Below are 22,620 nucleotides of genomic sequence, written 5' to 3'. Positions count from 1 at the left end.
TACAAAGTGCATAAAGCAGTCATCCTTGTGTAACTTTCAGATCAAGAAAATAGAATATTACCAGCATCCCAGAATCCCTCTTCCCCAAAGGCTAATAATAATCAGTCTTCTGATTATAGGGCTTCCCAGGTGGCTCAGTGGTAAAGAACCTGCCTGCTAATGCAGGAGACCCGAGACCTGGGTTCGATCCCTGGGTTGGGAAGATCCCCTGGAGTAGGAAATGGCAACCCACTCCAGTATTCTTGCCTGGAAAATTCCATGGACAGAGAAGCCTGGCAGGCTACAGTTGATACAGTTGATGGGGTTGGAAAGAGTCGGACGCAACTGAGCACGCATGCATTCTGTAACATCATGGATTTGTTTTGCTCATTTTTAAAAGTTAGCATAAAACAAATAATGAAGGTTGGACGTGTCTTGGCTTCTTTCATTCAGCTTTGTTTGTGAAACACATCCATGTTGTTGTATGAAGCAGTATTCATTCGTTTCTACTGTTATAACATCTTCCTGATGAATGAAGGACCACAACTTATCCATCCCACTGGTGGTGGACATTGGGTTCTTTGGACTCTTTGGGTATTATGAATAGTGGTATTGTGAACATTTGTGTACATTTCGTGGGGTACAAATTTCTGTTGGCTGTATTGTCAAGGAGTAGAATTACAGGGTCATAAAGTGTGCATGTGTTCATTTTCCAAAATGATTATACCGGTTTGTAGTCCCACCAGCAGCATCTTCAGCAATTCCTGTTACTGTCTTTTAAACTTTAGCTGTTCTGATAGATTTGTGGCATTATATTGTTTTTAATTTACATTTCTATGATGATTAATGAGGTTGAGTACTTGTTCTATGTATCAGCTTTTGGAGTATCCTCTTTTATAACTATTAGCCTGTTGAAAAAAATTGAGTCATTTATCTTTTCCTTATTGATTTGTAGAGGTTATTTTACGCTGAGTTCTCTGTTACCCATATTGATGATATCTTTTTCCATTTTGCGGCTTTCTTTTCCCTCTCTTCATGGTGCCATTTGATGACCATTTCCATTTATCAGTCTTTTTCTTTATGTTTAGTGTTTTCAACAATTTTTTCCCTACCCCGGGGTCATGAGGATGATCTATATTTTCTAGAAGCTTTATTGTTTTACCTTTTGTATTTTATATCCGCCATGTAACTGAAATTTTATTGTGTGTGGAATGTGCCTTGCTTGGTTTTTAGCTGACCTCGTTTTTTTGTTCTGTAAGATCTGGGTCTTAAATTGTGTCCAGGATGGGAAGCAGTCAGGTGTGTCTGAATTCTGAATGTTCTTCATCAGTTAATCAGTGCAGTGCTTGAATAGCCTTTGGGAATTGAAACCTCTCTTCTACCACATCAGGGCACTTGGTTTTGTTTTATTTCTTTGTCCTTTTACTCATGTGCTTACTTATCACTAATTTCTTAACCCATTGCTGTCTGAATTCTGGCTTCACCACCTGCTTAAAACAACTGGCAAGGGGTCCACTGGCCATCTTGCCAATTAGGGATAGTTCTCCAATATCCCTTCAACCATTTGCAGGTCTTGAATGTTATCCTTTATCTCTCTGTTCTGACTGTGTGACCTTAGTAAAGTCTCAGCCTCCTTTCCTTCCCCTCAAAATAGTTGGCGTTTTGAAATCCAGTTAGAAAAGCCCCACTACATTAAATATGTTTGGGACAAAGCCCTTAGGGTGTGAATCTTCAGTTTCAAAGGAGGCCTGAGTACTTCTGTTGTTTTGCTTTGGTCTGCTTTCATTTGGTATCTGGGACTAAATAAAAACGATAGCAGCCATACTGTGAATTAGATAGCTCCTAGGAGTTTACCCAGCAGCTTAATGTGGAACATTTCATTTGATCCTCTTAACACCCTGTCGGGTAGGTATTCCTTTTGCAGTTAGAGAAGTGATTGAAAATGCAAACAGCACATTATTTGTTCTTGTTGAGAAATTCCTGGTGACAGCACTGGGTTATTAGGTTTTGGAGGTTTCCTTTTTCATATAGCGACCATCATTTGATAAGAAGCACATCCTATGGTTTTGGTGGGTGTTCATCTTTCCCCTTTCTGTGGAAATGTTAGCTTCTTGGGTTGGAGCTGTGAGGTTGGGTGTGATGGGACTGGAGTGGAGATAGAGATGGGTTTTCTGTGGAGGCAGAAACTTGCTGCAGCAGCCTTTGATATATGGCCAGTGATTGTCAAGTTCATGAACTTCTGCCTCAAGAACCCATCTGAAATAAACCTTGACAGCCTGAATGTGATGAGTTCAAGTTTTTTCTAGTCTACGCTGGTGTCGTTCACTGTAAGACTAAGTTGTGGAGGGACTCCCTGGTGGTCCAGTGGTTAAGACTCCATGCTTCCACTGCAGGGGGCCCAGGTTTTATCCCTGGTAAAGACCCTACAAGCTGCATGCTTCGGCCAAAAAGTAAAGAATCACTTGTGGAGCAGGTGTGACTTGAAGATGTGTCTTTAGTGTTCAGGAACTTATTTTGGCTCCAGAAAACTATTGATTTATTTTAGCTAAATAGCTGGCTTTAGTTCAAGAAATATGCCTTGATTTATGGTTATTATTATTATTATTATTATTTTTGCCAAAAAGTTACTTTAACATAGCAGATTTTCCTTTGGTTCTTTCAAATCTTCTCACAAACTTTTAAAAACAAAATCATTTTTTCAGATGAAATGGTACACCAAGTTGATCTATGAGGCAGACCAAAGCATTCTTTTATTTATATAAATTCATTTTGAAATTTGAATTTATAACGCTTAGAAAATCTGTCAGTAAGAACAGTGAGACCGTTTTGATCAACACAAACACACACACAAAAGGATTGCAGTCTTATTTTTGTCCCACATTCTGGTTATTTCTGCATTAAAAAATTGTGTAGTTTAGAATTAAGCAGCTTGCAATCCAATAATTTTTCTTGGTTGAACTGATGTATTGGTTTGAAAAAGGAATAGAGGGCTAATACTTATCGTGAAATTCAGACAAGAAAGTCCTTCAGATTCACAAGTGCTAGAACTGTTGAGCAGTAATTCATCATCCCATATGTCAGAGTTCAGCTGTCATTGCATGGCTGTCACCATGACCGCAGCATGGGAGGGACAGCTGTGCCTGGCACTGCTTGAGTGTGACCCCTGTGTGCTGTACAGCATGTTTACATGTGCTGGTTGGTGTAGATGGGCTGGTGCAAGCCTGATTCAGCCTGTATAATTAGTACCAGTCCTAAAAAGTGCTGGTTCACCCACGGAAGTGGCCCAAGTTCCTCAGTCTCCTGAAAAGCCAGTTTCCAAGTAGAGGCCCCTGCTAATACTACAGTTTGATACATGACACATTTGAACGTGGACTTGTTTTAAATGCGGTTTCTTGGACAAATGTCTGTTTGTTTATTCTGCTGTGATGGGTCTTATTTGCGGCAGGCGGGATCTTCCATCGTGGCGCACAGACTCTCTAGTTGTGATACAAGGGCTCCAGAGCCCATGGGCTCAGTAGTCGGCGACCCAGGGGCCGGCAGCAGAATCTTAGTTCCCTGACTAGGGATCAAACCTGTGTCCCTGCATTGCGAGGTGTATTCTTGACCACTGGGCCACCAGGGAAGTTCCCTTAAAATGCAGTTTTAATGGTCAGCTCTCACTCTGGGGGTAGTGGAGAGGATATGGGGAAGGTGGGTGCAAAGGAGGAAATTAATAGACGATTAAGAAATCAGAACTGCTGTAGTCTCCTGATCATCTCATGGTAGATTAATGCCAGTGAAGATTCACAAAGGGCCTGCCATCGCTCACCTTGTCATAGACTGGTTGGTTATGTGAGGAGTGTTGACTCAAGTTCATTCTGTGCTTGATGTTCCTGCCTTCAGTAAGAGAAGAGGAAGTGGGTTTGGGGCTCCGCATGGAAAAGAGAGAGGAGGAGCCCTGGGGCCCTCTCTTCTCATTCTCCACTGGAGTGGTTCAGCTGAGAGTAGGGCTGTCTGCGGGTCTGTGGTTGGGAGGTGCTCTTATTTTGAGTCCTTGCTCTGCTTGGCTCTTAGCTGCACTTTAATCTCTGTTGGCTGCTCATGTGAGATTGAGAGTTGAGGGATCATGTTTGGCTCCTGAAGTCCCTTTGAAAACCCCCAGAAGTCCATGCGGCAGTTTGACTACAGTTCTGAGTCAGAATATGGCCAGTAGTCTCTGGTGGCTCATATTACGGTAAAGAATCCACCTGCAATGCAGGAGACCCGGGTTTGAGCCCTGGGTCAGGAACATCCCCTGGAGAAGGGAATGGCTACCTACTCCAGTATTCTTGCCTGGAGAATTTCATGGACAGAGGAACCTGGCGGACTACAGTCCATGGAGTCTCAAAGAGTTGGACACAACTGAGTGACTATTACTAACGCACGCTATTCAGACAAGGGGCAAAAATATTGTTGATGGATAGTCTATAAAGCACCCTAACCTCTTTGAATCTCTACACTCTACCTGTTCAGTCTAAAATAAATCAGGGACTGTTAATTTGCTTTTAATATGTTTCCAGAATTAAATTTTAAATTATTGCTCCCTTTTTCCTTAGCATAAATAATTGAAAATTAATTGCACAGTAACGTGAATATATACAGTATTCTAAAGCTTTGGGCACTGAGCCAAGTGGGAAATTCCCTGCAATTTTTCTGGCTTATATCATGCATCTGAAGAATGCTGACAAGATGTTTTGAGGAAGTAAATTACTATGACTGTTGAATGTGACCTGGACGGAACTGAGGAGCATAGAACTGAAAATACAGTTGCTGATTTTTTTTCAAATTCCTTTATTAGGCATCTGAAGAAGCCTCTCTCAGGGCATTGGAAAGTCTGATGACAGAGTTTTTCCATGACTGTACAACCAATGAAAGGAAACGTGAGATAGGTAAGTGAAGTGTTGAATTCTAAAGAGTCATTTATAACGAACAGACCCCAGAGGGGAGGAAGGAGTTGGTACCCTGGACTGGTCAAACCTAAATGTTTCCCCTTGAGTTCTGGCTGTTTTTTGCTCCAGTCCTGCTGGTCAGTGACTGGTGGGGTCTACAGACCTAGCTGCAATGGATGTAGTCAGCAGAGCCCACTTTAATCCAGAGTGATGGATTTTCTTCCCTTTGGCCGTATGTGGAAACCCCTCCTCTTGCTTTGCTCTTAATTTCAACAGTGTTGAACTTTTACAAGAAGTCTGTGACTTAAAAAAAAAAAAACAAAAAAAAAACTCATAAAAAGCATTAAAACAATCATACTTTTGGTGTGTAGAAGTCTAGCTGAAATCTTATCTAGTGCCCAGAGATCCTTTAATGGGTGTTACCTCCAATTCTTGCTTTTTCCTTATCGCCATTGTTATTCCTCTCCTTCTGAAACGTTTTGTTGAACAGAAGCTTCAAACAACAGAGAGATGTAGGTATAACTTCAGGTATTCTGGGAATCTCAGCACCTTCTAGAACCTCTTTCTGAATTTTATGTTCATCTACATGCACGATATTCATTAAAGCATGCTGTACATTAGAAGGGTATTCAAGTGTGAGATCTCTGCTTCAGAGACATGCTGTACTTTGGTCCTAGAGAAGTCTTTCTCTCTGTGTCTCCAAGTCTTCACTTAACCCCTGAACTTGAAGATGAAAACTGTTTTTCCTGATCCAAACTGGCAGGCCTGCCCCTGCATGTCTGGCTGCTCTGCACTGACCTTCATTGCTTTCACTTCCTTGGAGGCCTTTTTCTGTGTCTGCAGGACTCTGTAGAGCCATTTCTCTGGCCCATGTGGCTTCTCTAAGTTATGTTAGCCAGCTAAGTGGTATGGCTGATCTCTCCCTTTGGTCCAGAGCTTGATTAGGGTTTGGATTTTCAGGTGGCCAGTCAGTAAAGCTTTGGCTGCAGCATCCTTTGAGCATCACATCAGATCCTGGGGGATGTACCTTCTTATCGCTTTTCATTTTAAATGTGGTGGTCTCTTTTGGACCTCCTCTGTATATGCCTTTCTTTTCTAAGGGAGTGTGCTGTAGGGAACCAGAGCATTCATCAGTGGGGGATACTGACAGAAGCTGGGCCCACTTGGATGATGAGGCATCTGGCTCAGAAGACCCCCTTTGCTTGCTCCCCTAGGCTCCCTTATTACTCAGTTGTGTTGGTGCAACTCCTGCTCCCCGAGTGAGTCCCGTATGAGTTTTGTGCTACCAGAGTACCTTACAGTAAAAACGTCGTTGGTGATTTTTACCAAAGGAGGTGAAGGATCTTTCCCTTAAATCAGTCTATTAAATATTCCAACACAAATTTCTCTGTAGTCCTGTTTTTAGCTTATAATGGACATGCTTTTGTTTTTCTCTTAAATTTCAGTTTGCAGTGCAAATGTTATTCATCTTCAGTGTTCATGCATTAAAAGTGGTATCATTTTAGCATGTTTGTATTCTAATCTGATTTTAAAGTAGTTTTAAATAACCAGATGCTACAAATGTCTAATTTGAATGCTAGCTAAAGGGAATCCGGGGGCTCAGTACCAGGCATGCCTTAGTTCAGTTCTCTTTGTACCTAGTCTCCGTAGCTTTATTTGAGTGTGTGGGCTGGAACCACTTCTTGCTTCTTTTTTGATATCTTAGAATAAATTGCAGTCTTTCCACGCTAGGTAGGGGAGAGGAGGGAGACCTTTTATTATAGGGGCCCCACCCATCCTCCACCAGAAATGTGTTATTAGTGCTCTAGAGACAGAGCTGATAGCAGGGAGCCTCTGGAGACAGATTGGTCATTTTTAAAAGTGGAGAAAGCTGAAGCATCAAAGAGGAGCAGGGATTCGCTTGGGCTCAGACTCAGTGAGTTAGTGATAGAGTCTAAAACAGAGCCCAGAGCTCCTCATTTCCAGTCAGAGGTCATTGTCTCTGGTTGGGCTTCACCTCTGGGGTACATGGAAGGTTTGCCTGATTATTGTAAGAAGGCACCATATGCTTGCTTCTCTGGGATTTGTAATGAGACTGCTCTGGTGCATTTAGCCTGAGTGGTGGGGCGCCGGCAGAGCAGTGACTGTAGGATCAGGATGGGCTGCTGTGCTCGCTGCTTTTCCAGGGGCTTTCGAGAATCTCTCAGGGTCATTGCCTTTGTATTTTTACCCACTTTGTGTTACATTTTATGACCCATGCAGCATAAAATATGACTTATGGGCAGCATGTCTGGAAGCACGGTGATAGACTCATTGCTGCTGTCTGTCCAGCAGCCTCAGGAGAAAGAAAACCATTTCCAAGTGATTTGAGGTAGACAGGGTTCCTGGAAGCTCCCACGGTTGCTACTCTTTATTTACCGACTTCCGACTCTTTGGGTTTTAAAGTAAAACCAACTCACATGCATTTTTTTCCAATTCTGTATTTATAAGATTAGTCTTAATTTTTCTTTTCCTACTTTTCTAGCTGTCATTGTGTGTATGTAAGAATAGTGTTGAGTGAGTGGCGTGGATATATCTATCTTATCTATCTTTTTGTCTATCTAGATAGATGTGTGTATAGCTGTACCCCAGAGGAAGTAAGTTACCAATCAGCCATCATAAGGCAAAAATGACATTCTTACAGCTATCTATCCACTCATTAGGTTAAGCGCTTCAACAGTGACAGTTTCTCTGCCTAAGAAAGTGTCCATAGCTAGGTTATGTATTGGTATTTTAGACTCAGTGTTCATGGTCACCTTAGGTCAGAAAAATATTGTATGCTTTGTCCTTTCTATCTTGAAGAGTCAGCTGGATAGTGTAGGTTTTTATTTGTGTGTGTGTGTGTGTGTCATTGCGTTGTGTGGAGAGAGGCATTTAAAAAAATAATAAGACAACCCAGCTTTGTATTAATTTCATGTATTTTCATAGCTTTTTTTGTTGCTGTTTAACTTTTCCAGAGGAACTTCTTAATAACTTTGCTCAGCAAATAGGAGCCTGGAGATTCTGCCTGTATTTTCTCTCCAGCACTAGGAATGACTATGTAATGATGTACAGTTTAACGGTTTTTGAGGTAAGTTGTCAGATACTTTTATACTATTCTGAAGAGTATTTTGTAGTCACATTGCCTTGTCCTTGGCGCTGGACTTCACTTTTGATGTGTACATGGTTGGGAAATAAGCACAGGGACTTCTTCCCATGTGCTGCCTTTGTCAGGATTCTCTCTCCTTGACACCAAAAGGTAAGATGGGGTAAGGTTGGGAGGTCTTCTGTGGTAACATATAATTTTGTCTTCCCTGTTATTATTTAAAAGAGATAATGAAAGAAAAGCAGTTTGGGAGGAGGGGTGTTATCATTATACCATCCCAACCACAGAAACCTTCATTTATGTCAGCTCTCTTCCAGTCATTGTCTTCCAGTGCACACTTTAAAACCATGGAATTATAAGCTCACATTGCCCATGCCACGTGCATTCGGCCCCTCCCTCCCTACACTCACCTTTATATAATATCCCTGTCAGTGGTTGTACCTTTACTCACCAAACTGTTCTCCTGCCCCTACATTAAAGTTGTTTCTGTCATTATGTTTTAATAGAGACAATAGTGTAATAGAAAATTTCTGTACCTGCCCTTTTTTGTTTCCGTTAGATTATGTTGCCAGTTTTCCCAGAAATGAAGTTGTTGTATCATAGAATTTGAATATTTTATTATTCTCATTGCCAGATTGCTCCAAACCTTTGTTTAAAAGCAGAGTTTCTTGTTTGAGGGAGGTAGCTGCTGGTGGATGAAGCCAGTTTGTTTAGTGTTAGGTCGTTGTTGTTTAGTCACGAAGTCGTGTGCGACTCTTGGGACCCTGTGGAGTGTAGCCTGTCAGGCTCCTCTTTCCGTGGGATTTCCCAGGCAAGAATACTCGAGTAGGTTGCCGTTTCTGTCTCCAGGGGATCTTCCTGACCTAGGGACTGAACTTGAGTCTCCTGCATTGACAGGTAGATTCTTTACCACTTAGCCACCAGTAGATTGTTAACTTAAAAGATGTGTGCTTGTTTTTCAGAACCTGATCAATAAAATGTGGCTTGGGGTCCCATCTCAGGATAAGATGGAAATCCGTAGCTGCCTGCCCAAACTCCTCTTGGCTCACCACAAAACCTTACCTTACTTCATCCGGAACAAGCTCTGCAAAGTGATTGTTGACATTGGCCGTCAAGATTGGCCCATGTTCTACCATGACTTTTTTACTAACATTTTACAGGTAAGGAGATACTTAGGGAAACTTGATCTTGCAAATCATTTGTTTGTAGAAGTGATTCTTTTCTATTTGGAAGAGGCATTTTAAGACTTTTTTAGACCTTCAGTGGTGAGGGCTCTGTGAGGTTGATTAGCTCATTCACTTAAGCTTTGTTCTCCAGATGGGTTGTACGTTGATGCAGTGGAGAAGGTGGGGCATGGGGAACCCCAATTGCTGTGGTAACCTCTTGTGAAATTTTGTCCAGCAAATATTAGAAGCCCTGTTGGGTGCTGCTCTAGGTGCTGGGTGCCAGGATGAAGTTATAGTTTAGTGGGAAGATTGCTGTGCAAGTAATAATTACCCCACAATATGTAATGACCGCAGTGGAGTATGCAGAGTGTGGCAGTGACATGGCATTTAGACTCACGGAGCTGAGTGTTGCGTTTCCAGTGTTGCTGGTGATGCGAGGTGGTGAAGTGGTAGAATGAGAGGCTGGGCTGATGGGCAGGGCCAGGGTAGGAAGGGCCTTGCTCTCACAGGGGGCATCAGTATTTGATTTACAGTCCTTTCTTGAGGACTGAGGAAAAGTTTGGAAAAGGGAGACAATGTGGTCACAGTTTTATGCTGGAATGACAGTTCTAGCAACAGTGTGAACTCTGGGTGGCAGAAGGGCGAGGTAGGAATGGAGGCTAGGAAGGCTGCTGCTGGAGACATTGAGTAAGCTGAGGGGCCTGAGCCGAGCTGGGGCCTGCCTGGTGAACCTTGGTGGGGAACAGAGGAGGCGGAATCACGAGGCTTTGGGCAGAGACTGGGTTGTGGGGATGAGGGGAGGAGGAAGCTAGGCTGCCTTCCAGGTTTCTGGCTCAGATGGTAGATTTTCCAGGCCAGGGATAGAGGAAGAAGAAATGGGTTTGGATAGAAGATGGTGTGTTCAGTTTCATGGAGAATACATCTAAGATTTGTGTGTTGCTTCTGTGTCCATCAAGTGAGACATTAGGAAATGTGGATCTGGGTTCAGGATTTGGAAATCATCAGGGACTAGGTGGGACCTAAAAACCAAGGGGGAGATGCTTTCATTCTTTGACTCCTGTGATAAAGTTGGAAGTGTTTTTATATTATTGAGGCAGTCTTGGGTGTGCAGGAAATGGGTATCATGTATAGATTATAGCAATAACAATCTTTGAAAATAGTCTCAGTGATTGCAGGTTCAGAATTTTCCTGAACACTACCATTTTCTAATGTTTGGCTACTTCTCGCTACAAACCATTTGAATGATACAGCAATTAAAACAACAGCAGCATCCATCTTGCTTTTCTCAGATTGCCTCTCAAAGTGGCATAGCAGTTCTTCATTCGGTACTATTTCGTTTTGTATGGTGATTCATGTAGCTAGAGATTTATTGCATTGATATTGTAAAGAAAATTCATGCATCTATTAAAATTTTTTTTCTGAGATTAGCATTTGTTTTATTTTTGGCTGCACTTGGTCTTTGTTGCTGCACGTAGGCTTTCTCTGGTTGCAGTGAGTGGGGCCTACTCTCTAGGTGACGATGTGTGGGCTCCTCGTTGCAGTGGCTTCTCTTATTACCAAGCACGGGCTCTAGGGTGTTTGGGCCTCAGCAGTTGTGGCACATGGGCTTAGTTGCCCCACAGCATGTGGGAATCTTCCCGAAACAGGAATCGAACCTGTGTCCCCTGCGTTGGCAGGCAGATTATTAACCACTGGACCACTAGGAACGTCCAGATGCATGCATTTAGTAAACTATTTGTTGAATACCAGCCATGTATCAATACTAATAACTAAGCACGTCATGGGGGGATATAGTAGTGAACAAATACTCGCCTTTATGGAGTTTATAATCCCAAGGGGGAGGTATCAGTAAGCAATAAGCAAATAACTTCTTTCAGGTAGTTAATAAAAGTATTGTGCAAAAACTAAATATAAGGTGAGGAGGAGGAAATATCAGGAGTATTATTTAGAGGGGATGATCCTGAAAAGCCTTTTCTATGAAGCAGATATCTGAGCAGAAACCTGAGTGGAGGTGATGGAGGGAGCCATGTAGGCATCCAGGGAACAGGAACAGTGTTGTAGGCAGAGGGAATAACCGTGCAAAGGACCTGAGGCGGGCAGGAGGCAAGAGCCTGGAGTTGGGGGTTAAGAGGTGAGAGGCTTGCTGGCTCTCTGACACACTTGCCTTCTCTCCAAGATGGAAAGAACTTGTGGTTACTCTCCATGTTCTCTAAGAGGGAGCTGGGAAGTCCGCAGAGATGGAAAGGACCTGGAAGGTGGGGGTCTTAGTGGTTCCCTTTGTGGGTTGGTCAGTGGTATGTCTTGTGTGACGCAGCCAATGGAAGGTGAGGCAGACAGAGAGCGGAGTCCTGTCGGCAACAATGAGGATGGCCCCTGGTGCGAGGCAGTGCCTGCGGGATCATTTCCTTTGATGAAGAACAGACATTACCTGTCTGCCCATGAGATTTAATTAATGATTGTAAATGAGAATTTGGAAGAGCACTTTTAGGTCAGGTGCTCATGGAGATTCCAAAAGGGTAGCTGTCTTTCTCTCTTCCCCACTACCTTCCTCTTCCCACCCTTCATAAATGACTCCTTTCACCTCTTGCAGTCCTCACGGCTTCGAAACACCCCTTTGTGGAAGGGACACTGAACCAGGAGGTGGTGATTTTTGTTCCAAATCACCTTGACTTTTAGCAACTCCTGCCACTTCTGTGAGCCTCCATTTCTTTCCTTGTAAGATGTGAGAATTGGACTAAGTGATCTTTAAAATTCTTTCCAGTTGTCTTATTCTCTGCTTATCCTTGCATGACAACCAGTCAGTGGTATGAAAGCCATGTCAAGAACCATTGGTGTTCTACTGCTAACATTTCTGATAATGATGATAAATTTCTTCAGGTATGAGTAAATAAGATCAAACTGGTTCTGGAATCAACTTCACCATTATATGATCTTCTGATTAAATCATCTGAAAGGTTGTTTTTTTTTGGGCTTAGTATCCACAGGGGTCCTGAAACCAGTCCCCTGAGGATACCGAGGAACAACTGTACTTCGCTGGTTTACCTTTAGTTAGCCGTCTTTGTGCCTTAATTAGCCAGACACTCTGCTCAGAGCTGACTTTTTCCTGGCAGTTGATCCAGTCCCCCGTGACAACTCCCCTTGGGCTGATCATGTTGAAGACAACTTCAGAAGAGTTGGCTTGTCCCCGTGAGGACCTCAGCGTGGCTCGGAAGGAGGAGCTGCGGAAGCTACTGCTGGACCAGGTGCAGACGGTGCTTGGGCTGCTGACAGGTGAGCGGTTGGGTGGCGCCAGGAGGCAGAGTTCCGCCTGCAGACGCCCGAGTGTGGCCCTGGAGCTCAGAGTTCTTGAGCTTTAGCTATTACCGAGACAGTGCGTGAAGACAGAAAGAATGTGATGCCATAGTCCCACCACCCAGCCCAGTGTCTGGCACATGGGAGGAACTAAAAAAAATGTTGGTAGTTTATTTTCCTTTTAAAGTCTCCCCTTGTTTGAACCTGACGATAGCTATGATTAATGAGATATAGACCGGGTCATGGGAAGGTGATTGAAATACTGATGACTGCATTAAAAGTAAGGCAGGTGGCAGGCACTTTATTTAAGACTATTTGACTTTAAATCACTAGAAGTTGGAGGAGGAAGATGTGAACGTTTCAAATACGGAGCAGGGAAGTGAGCCCAGGTGTGGAGTTGGAGCTCAGTGCGCCAGGTTGGAGCTGTATATAGCGTTTGTTTTGTCATCTGGTCTGTTGTACTAGAGCCTCGTGATGATGAGTGAAGAGTAGCGACAACTTGAAAGCAAACTGCAGAATGAGAGAGGATGGCAAGGAAGAGAATGGAGCCCTTGTGTCTTGAGGGCAGCAGGGCGGAGGCCGTGCCTGCTGAGCTACTGGTGAAGCTGCAGGTTCTGAGACACCCGAGACTCTGGGCTGTGCCAGGCGGCGAGGCCAGGCCACGCTGCTGGAGAAAATAGTGTAGGGAAGGGAAGGGTTCTATCTCCAGCTCTTTGACCCAGGCTGCTTTTTTGGATGTCTAGGAACTTTTTTTTTTTGCCATGTGTTAACAGAAGTGCTTAGCATGTGTTGGGCACTTGAAATTGGTTGTCAGAGTGCTTGATTAAAAAGTAAATTTGTCACTCCTCCCCCACCCCCCCGCCCCCTCATCCTTCCCCAAATCTCTAGGAGGAAACCCAGACCTCAGAGCATTTATTCATTCAAATCATATTTATTGATACCCGCAATTGGATGTTAAATTTCTAAAGTTAGGGACCATGTCTGATATCTGTGTCCTACTTGTATGGACATTGACATTTTTTGAATCAAGATGTCATTCATGTATCATGAAGTCTACCATTTTAAAGTGTAGCAAACAGCTCAGTGATTTTGGATAGAGTCACAAGGCTGAACGACTAGCACACTGTCTAGAACATTTTCGTCATCCCCAACCCTGTCACCTCTTGATGGATTTTCCTATTTAGACTTTTCATAAAAATGGAATCATAGAATACATGATTTTTAATGTCTGGCTTCTTTTACTTAGCATGATATGTTCAGAGTTTTTCACGTTGTAATAGTAAATATTTTGAGAACAAAATATTTTTGAAAGCTATTATGATCTTGTTATGTACCAGGTTCTGTAAGGAAATACAAAGAGTGCTGAAACATAGTCCCTGCTCTCTTGTAATGTGTACTCTACTAGGGGAGAAGGATAATGTGTTAAGAGTTATGGTAGTCATGTTTTATGTGCAGGCAAAACTGAGCAGGGAAGACTTCCTGGAGGAGGTGACAACTGAGTGAAATTCTGACAGATAGGTAGCAGTTAGTCTGGCGAAAGGTCAGGTTGGATTGGAAGGAGGAGAGCAGGTCAGAGATTGAGAAGGAGGTCACATGAGGCAGGAACAGCTAACAGTGCAGTGTGATGAAGCCTGTGCGTGGGGTGCAGGTGAAGCCAGATTTGGAGAGCAAAGGCCCATGCCAAGATTGTGTGGGATGGCACTTACGTCTGGCAAGGAACATGAGAAGATCGGTGGCAGCTCTGTGGGAGAGAATGCACTGGGTTTGGAATGTCCAAGTGGTGGTGTTCAGGAAAAGCAGTTGGAGAGAGAGACAGAGTTTTAAATACTGATGTTGGATCAAAGATATCAATACATCGTTTTTCTAAATCTGACTTTTATATGTTGGGTTTTATTTCTCTGTTGAACTCAGTTTCTCCTTTCTTGGTAGGTATCTTGGAGACTGTCTGGGACAAACACAGTGTGACTGCTGCCACCCCACCACCATCCCCGACCTCAGGAGACAGCGGTATGGCCTGCAGCACGCACGTGTTCCTATTTTAACTGCATTCGGGGGTCTCAGCAGGGTAACGAACGCTTATCTGTGCCATATACAGATGAAGATTCTTCCTTAATCTATTTTTGGCCTCTCTGCCTTTGTCTTCTGAGTAGCTGTCTTTCTTACTTCTTGGTTCCTTATAAGTACTTTCTAATATAATATTCTAAACAACATAGTTTGTTTTTTCTTGCCCATCAGGGAGATGGACTTTCAGCTTATGACTGCTGTCCCTCCTGCCTTTTTCTTTTTCCTTTTTCTTAAATTCCTTGGCTGTCTTGTTCCTGCTGAGGTTGGTGTGAACCTGTGGGCGTGACAGGTCTGCTTTGCAGGCCTGCAGGGGTCAGGTCATAGGAAGTGGGTGGCAGCCTGAAGGAGCTGACGTGAGCCTGTGAAGTGTTTTCTTCTCCATGGGCTCAGGGAAAAGTCATGTTGGTCTGGGTGGACTGGGGACCAGTGTGTAGAGATCAGCACACCTTACTTCAGTTCAGATCCATTTGATAAAGTGTGGACGTATTTGCACTGCCCATTAACTAGTTTACTGGTGGCTTAGTATTGTCCCTGGAGAAGGCAATGACACCCCACTCCAGTAGTCTTGCCTGGAAAATCCCGTGGATTGAGGAGCCCTGTAGGCTGCAGTCCATGGGGTCGCTAGGAGTTGGACACAACTGAGCAACTTCACTTTCACTTTTCACTTTCATGCATTGGAGAAGGAAATGGCAGCCCACTCCAGTGTTCTTGCCTGGAGAATCCCAGGGACGGGGGAGCCTGGTGGGCTGCCGTCTCTGGGGTCGCACAGAGTCAGACACGATTGAGGGGACTTAGCAGCAGCAGCAGCATTGTCCCTAGTATTAATATCTGTTTCAAAAGTCAGAGTGCAGTTCACCTAAAAATGGCTCCTTTCAAGGATGGATGGAAAGAGGAAATTGTGTCTGAGCAGGAACTTTTAGTTTCTAAATGGCTTCTGTTTACACCAAGTGATCACAAATGCTTTTCAAGTAGAGTACATCCTGTGAAGTGGCGCACACTTCTTCCTCTACTGTAAAGGTTGATGTGGCTAATGAGAAATGTTTCCTCATCTTTCTCTTCTACCTCGGGAAATAGGCTGTTGAAATTGGACAGCTCTGAGCTCCAACGGTTTCATGTAGCCTGTTGTTAATATGTGGAAGTTGAAATTCTTGAAGTTACTGTAGAATTGAAAATATATTGAGGTTGAATTGAAAATGTAATTGAAGTTCTGAGGACTGCTCACAGTTTACTAATTTATTCCAATTCTATTTATCATACCTGGATTAAAAACTGTTAGAGTCTTTTGTCATACTTCAGATAAAAACTGTTACAGAGTTCTAGAGGATATTAGAAGCCTACAAGAAATTGAATTTTATTTTTATTTGGTGGCAAACCTTCATTTTCAAAGTGGATATCTGAGGTGAGTTAGCAGATTTATATTTTGAAATATTAAATGATTAAAGAAATTGCAAAGATGGAGAGATTTGATTTTATGAATAGATACCTTGAAATCTCTTATAATTTGGCTGATCTTAAAATTTGACCTTTTGGGAATTCCCTGGCAGTCCAGTGGTTAGGATTCTGCTCTCACTGTGGAGGACCCAGGTTCAAACCCTGCTTGGGGAACGAAGATCCGACAAGTCTCGAGGTGCGGCAAAAAATAAAATCTCATTTCAATAGTAATTTGCTAAAGTCAGTTCTTTAGATGGTTGAATACTAGCTTAGTGTCATGATTAAGAGAACAGCAGCAGTTTAGTAAAACTTGTTTTCCAATACCAAAAGCTGTGAGTTTTAGTTGACTTCTTTCAGGGTACATGTTCTGAGCTAACTCAGTTTGTACTTTGATAGACTTATTTCCTGGAGGTCAGGTTGGGTAATATTAGATAATACAAATAATAAATGCTTGCCTAGGTTTTATTTAGGCTTCCCTGGTGGCTCAGAGGTTTAAGCGTCTGCCTCCAATGCGGGAGACCTGGGTTTGACCCCTGGGTTGGGAAGATCCCCTGGAGAAGGAAATGGCAATTCACTCCAGTATTCTTGCCTGGAGAATCCCATGGACGGAGAAGCCTAGTAGGTTACTGTCCATGGGGTCGCAAAGAGTCGGACACGACTGAGCGACTTCACCTTCACCTAGGTTTTGTTTATGAGGTTAGGTGAAATAAAATAAGAACTCAGTTAACATTTCCATATGAATAAAACCTTAAAATATGATGCATACTTTTTGAGAGTTGCCTCTTAGGCACTACTACAATTTTTGAAGTTTTGAATTTTAGTATTTGAGACAAAGCAAAATAATTGAGACTAGCGGGAGGATGGACCAAGGAGTTAAGTAAACTTTTAAGCTGGCACACTTCCTCTTCAAGGGAAAAAAAAAGAATTACATGTTCACTTGTTAACTCTTTTTCTCTTTATGACAGTTGCAGGTGAAGTCATCAGGTCTTGCTTCACTGTTTGGGCAATACTGATGATTTAATCAACTTCTGTTTTGCTCAACTGCCTTTGTGCCCTTAAGACCCAGTTAAGTGGTAAAACTTCTAGAAAATTCTTTAGCTCTCTTGACTATCAGTTCAGTTTTATGGAGGAAATTCCTTCTGAGAAACTGTGAGGCCCAGTGAGTAGACCAGATAATTCCTAAACACACACTGTGCACAGTCCCTGCCAGACTCTCACTGCCCTGCCCAGCTGCCCATCAGACTTGGCCCTGTGAGCTTTTGGTCTCTTTTTTCATATACTTTCTTGTAATATCATTTTCTGTCTGATCATTTTGAAAGAGTAAAACCCAGGGACTAGTCCCTGCAACAACTATTCTTAACAGTCTGGAGATAGAAAAAGTTTTGACGCGTATATGTAGTTAATTTCTCAGAGTAGTTCCCCCAAATTGTTGACACATCTCCTAAACTCACCTCACCAGGCCATAATCCTGTGAAGTCAGTGGTGGTTTTATATCTCACTTGCTAAAAAGGAAGCTGGGGTTCATGGTGGTGGGGGGGGTAACTTGCCAGAGGTCACATCACCAGTGGAGGGTTGCAGTGATGTGAACCACCATTCCAAGTTGAGGTGCGCTGTCTCCTGAGTTCGCTGTCTCAGTCACTCTCAGCACTCCTGCCTGCCTCCTTCCCCGGTGGAGTCCTGGCTCTGACGCTTACTCAGTTTACCTTCTCTGCCCTCGGATGTCCTCCTAGAAGAGCGCCTGTGCTCTGGGGAGTGAGGGAGGGGAGGTGGATGTGCCCTGTCTGCGTGCTGCGGTTCAGCTTCCTTCTGCACTCGTGCAGCCTCAGCCCTCTCCCTTAGGTACTCTCCTCTTGTCCTTGTTTGGGGGTGGGGAGGAAGTGGCCAAAATGGAATTACATGAATGCTGTAGTTTTGAACTAGCTTTGATTTTTCTGTAGTAAAAATTAAGAGGCCATATTGTCCTTGCCCACATGGTGTTTAGTTTTAAATATGTGCGTTCAGTCACGACTGAGTTGCTTCACTCATGTCTGACTCTGTGCAACCCTATGGACTGTAGCCTGCCAGGCTCCTCTGCCCATGGGGATTCTTCAGGCAAGAATACTGGAGTGGGTTGCCGTGCCCTCCTCCAGGGATCTTCCTGACCCAGGGATTGAAGCCAGATCTCTTTTGTCTTCTGCATTGGCAGACGTGTTCTTTACCACTGGAGCCACCTGGGAAGCCCAGTTTTAAATATAGACTTGGACATAGACTGTTGATGGAAAGTTTTTAGGTAAATGTGTTAGAGAGCCTGAATTGATTGTGAGCAGTTTACACCTTCCTGTTTTTTTTTTCCCCAAACTCTTTACAAGTTGCACAGGTTCATGCACTTACATATCTTCTCACCTGTAGAAAAAATGGGGCTTGTTATCACAACTCTTGAGATTGTGTTTCCTCCTCCCAAGGGTTTCTTGAAAAGAGTTCCTCCCCATTTTACTGGACTGAGGCTACAGTTAGGTCAGAGGTTCTCATTTGGGGTGGTTTTGCCTTGCAGGGGATATTTGGCATTGTGGAGAAAAATTTTTTTTTTTAAGAGACAGAGCATTACTGGGATCTGGTGAGTGGAGGCCAGGGATGCTGGTAAATATCCTACAATACATAGAACAACAAAGAATTAGTCAACCTCAGATGTGAATAGTGCTGAGGCTGAGAAACACCTCATAAAGGTAGAATGGAATAGAAAACGTGTGGAATTTCAGTAAGGAAGAAAATGAAGAAGCTGAGGAGATCTTTTCATAAAAGCCCATTTACGAGTGTTCCAGCCATGTCTGAGGTACTCCCAAATTAGTAAATGCCCCAGAGTAGCTCACATACTACTTTGGGCCTGAGTGCCTGTTGCTGCTGGTACCTGGCCCATTTCAGGGATGATGAGGTCACTGACAGGTTTTTGTATAATCAAGGAGGTAGCTTGTTAAAGCTCTTAGCTTTGCTTTGGAAATACTGCGGCATGAAGCAGGGTATCTTGTTCTGTGGGAACTCCTACACTGGGATTCAAGTAACAGTTTTGTTAAAAACTCTTCTTTGATTTACTAAAATTCCCCTGAAGATTGAGAGTTGAGTAAAATATTTTTATTGAGAAACATTAAAAGGTACTTGTTTTGAGAGGGGAGAAGAATCAGAGATCACCCTGTATCATTATCAGTAGGTTGTATTTTATTTACCTTTGCATAATCCTGTTCAGTGTTTGTCCTTGTGCTGGTATCTTTTCTATAGTTTCAGTCATGGTGGATACACACTATTTTACATGTGACTTTAGATCTTCGGTACTTTTCTATATTTGAACATTAGTTTTCTGACTGTTCATTTTTCCTGGCTGCATAATCTTTCCTGACCTGGCTTCTGGTAAGGCGCATAGGCTTTGTGTATACTAAGACCCAAAGCCTTAGTTTTAGCTAGACCCTGGTTTTAGTTTCCACTCTGCCTCTGACTAGCTGAGGAACATGGGGGAAATGCCTAATTTATCTGTGTTTTAGTTATTCTAAATCCCCCTGGAAATCCCACTGTGGAAAAATTCTGAACTGAAGAAAAGGTCTGTCTTTTTTGTTTTGAAAGCCAGAATTTATTTCTTTTCCATAAGGTTCAAGAGGCTTTAAAAAAGGCCCAGGGTCCCAAAGATGTCTGGATGTAATTTAAGATCATACTGAGGTGTTGTTGATTGGTTCCTCCATTGCTAAAGCCTCAGTTTGATCCTGGTTGATAAATGCTCTGATAATTTTAAGAGTTGGGTGATGGTGATTTCCTCTGACTTTGGCATGTTTTATAAAGGGCTGTTCCATGACCCATGTTCCATGTTCCGTGATGAAAGAAGCAATACCAGAAATAGTCATTGATAAGAGAGTAGGTTGTGTGACTTAGGTGGATAGCCACCACAGCAATCAAAATAATTAATCCAGTAACAAACTGAAATGTTTGCAGACTCTTCTTGAATATCCTTCTGCATTATTTTCTGAAGCCAGGTCTTCTGATTATCAGCTTGGGTAGCTGAGATCATGATGAGTCTCATCTGGTATCAGATGCAGCTCTTTCAGAACAGAAACCAGCAAACACCTTTCAGGATGGATGCCAGGGGACAACTGTTTAATCTGGTTTTAACAATGAAAATTAAAGTCCTTATTAATAAATCACAAAAGCCTAATTTTAATGGCTGAGGAGATTGAGGCTGAGAAAGGTTAACCACTTTGTTCATATTAATCCAACATTAATATAAGGTGGCAGGTCTCAGTAGGTCTGGGGACCCCCGGAGGTCACCCCCACACCCTTTTCAGGGTCCCAGAGGTCAACCATGTGTTCATAAAAATTGCTAAGACATGGTTTGTCATTTTTATTCTCACTCTCATGAGTGTACTAAAAAACAAGTGCATTCAGATCCTACATTGCAGGTAACCTTTAAGAAATTGGTACTTTTCAAATTTTGTTATTAGAATAGCTGCCATTATCTGAAAAGGCCACTAAAATACTTACTCTCTTTCAGTTTTATTATCTGTAAAGCTGGGTTCTCTTCATATATGTCAGTAAAACAACAGATTGAGTACAGAAGCAGATGACAGAATCTAACTGTCTTCTTTCAGAAGTGTGTTAGTCACTCGGTTGTATCTGTATCTGACTCTTTGCGACCCAGTGGACTATAGCCTGCCAGGCTCATCTGTCCATGGAATTATCCAGTCAAGAATACTGGAATGGGTAGCCATTCCCTTCTCCAGGGGATCTTCCCGATCCAGGCTCAAACTCGTATCTCCTTTATTGCAGGCAGACTCCTCACTTAATCTGAGTCACCAGGGAAGCGCCTCATTTTCTTTTAAGCCACACAGTAAAGAGAATTCCAAAAATGTAAAAACAGTACTATTCTTCACATTAACGTTTTGTAGGGCAAAATATCTTTTTCATTTATAAATGTTATTTATGATAACAGGTAAATAGGCTTAATTATTATTAAATGAATTAAATATTTGAACAATTTCCAGTTTTAATTTCTAATGACAAATATCAATAGAAATAACCAATATAAACATGTTTTTGGTGTCTTCAATGATTTCTAAGAGTGTAAAGACTTCTAAGACCCCAAAATATGAAAACTGCTGCTAAGGTAAAAAAATATTTAAAATGTAAAAATTTATTATTTTTTGGCTGCTGGGTCTTCATTGTTAAGCTCGAACTTCATCTCGTTGTGGTGCTCGGGCTTCTCATTCTCGTGGCTTCCCTTGTATAGGCTCCAGGGCTCACAAGCTTCAGTAGTCGGGGCTCACGTGCTTAGTTACTCTGTAGCACGTGGAATCTTCCTGGACCAGGGAGCAAACCCTTGTTCCTTGCATTGGCAGGTGGATACTCAACCACTGGACCACCAGGGAAGTCCTATTTTTACTTTTTGATAAAGACTATTAAATTTTAGTTTTACTTGAATTTAACAGAAAGTACTAAATGGAAGTAATTGCTGACCGTGAGATACTTTTTCCACAAGGAATATTAGTTTGTAACAGATATCTCCAAGGATAAGAAAAGAAAGATTATGAAAACAAATTTCTGACTACATGTTTTAATTTTAGTCCATATATTTTGAGACCTCATGCTTGTGGAAGATGAGAAAGTCAGCTAGCACGGCCTCCATTACTCTTCCGTTTGCTTGGTCTTGATTCCGCATTTAACTCAGTCCTTGAATCAGTCCCCTTGCCACACCTTCTCCATTCGTAATTCTTCATCTTTATTTATCTCTTTATGTACATGGTTTCTTTGTTCATTATTCTCCCTAAGAATTTGTGGGCAATATATTATTTGAATTTTTGCATATTTGAAAAAATGTCACCTTTCTTTATACTCAAAGAGACCTTTGGGCTTGAGTCATTCTTTGCCCCAGAACTTGCGACAGTGCACCGTTTTTTGGCTTTGAATGTTACGGTGAAGTCTGACTTCAGGGTTTTCTTCTTTGTGTAGGTGCTTTTGCTGCCTTCGTTCCTTCTTTATTCCTAAAGTTTTTGTATTGATTACTCCTTATTTTTTTTCTTGGGGCAGAGTAAGCCCTTTTATTTTATAGTCTCATCTTTATTTTAGGAAGACTCCTTATAATAGTTACTGAATGTCTTTTTTTTTGTCTTTTCTAAAATTGTTTTATAGCCATCTCCCCACCCCCAGTTTCGTTTTGTGTGATTTCCTTTGGTGTTTAGTTCAGGGCTCTTCAGAACTAATAAGCAAGCATAAGAATCACCTGGAGAGCTGGTCCAGGCGCAGCGTCCTGACCCTCCTAGGTTCTGGTTCGGTGGGAGTGAGTGGCACCTGAACATTGGTATCTCTGACCAGCTCCCAGGTTGTGTTGATGCAGGTCACAGACCTCACCTTGACTAGCCCAGTAGTTTCACATTTTGGTCCTCGGGCCTGTTTATTCTCTTTCTTTTTAAATTGAGATATTTAATATAACTGACATGTAACACTGTTAGTGTTAGTTTCTGGTGCATAACATAATAGTTTATATATATTTTGCAGAATGATCACCACATTCTGATCTATCAACAGTAAATTTATTAACACCCATTACCACACATAGTTACAAATACTTTTCTTGGGGTGAAAACTTGTTTTATACTCTCAGCAGCATTCAAATACAGAATATAGTATTGTAAACTATAGTCACCATACTGTACATCACATCCCCTCC

The 22,620-nt window shown here is 42.4% G+C and overlaps 1 protein-coding gene across 2 annotated transcripts in view; it reads left to right on the top strand.

The window, feature by feature from the left end:
- XPO6 (exportin 6) overlaps positions 1-22,620 on the top strand; it is a 107,043-nt gene that overhangs the window by 32,572 nt on the left and 51,851 nt on the right. For both annotated transcript variants that reach the window (XM_040258494.1, XM_040258487.1), the window contains exons 2-6: positions 4,796-4,886; positions 7,862-7,974; positions 8,952-9,149; positions 12,266-12,425; positions 14,376-14,453. In XM_040258494.1, coding sequence (XP_040114428.1) covers positions 4,796-4,886; positions 7,862-7,974; positions 8,952-9,149; positions 12,266-12,425; positions 14,376-14,453 — 640 coding nt within the window. The remainder of the gene's footprint in view (positions 1-4,795; positions 4,887-7,861; positions 7,975-8,951; positions 9,150-12,265; positions 12,426-14,375; positions 14,454-22,620) is intronic.

The sequence above is a fragment of the Oryx dammah genome, unplaced genomic scaffold (assembly GCF_014754425.2).
Source record: "Oryx dammah isolate SB20612 unplaced genomic scaffold, SCBI_Odam_1.1 HiC_scaffold_2, whole genome shotgun sequence".
Taxonomy (NCBI): Eukaryota; Metazoa; Chordata; class Mammalia; order Artiodactyla; family Bovidae; genus Oryx; species Oryx dammah.
Note: the sequence above shows the minus strand (reverse complement) of the source record. Positions and strands in the feature narration are given on the sequence as shown.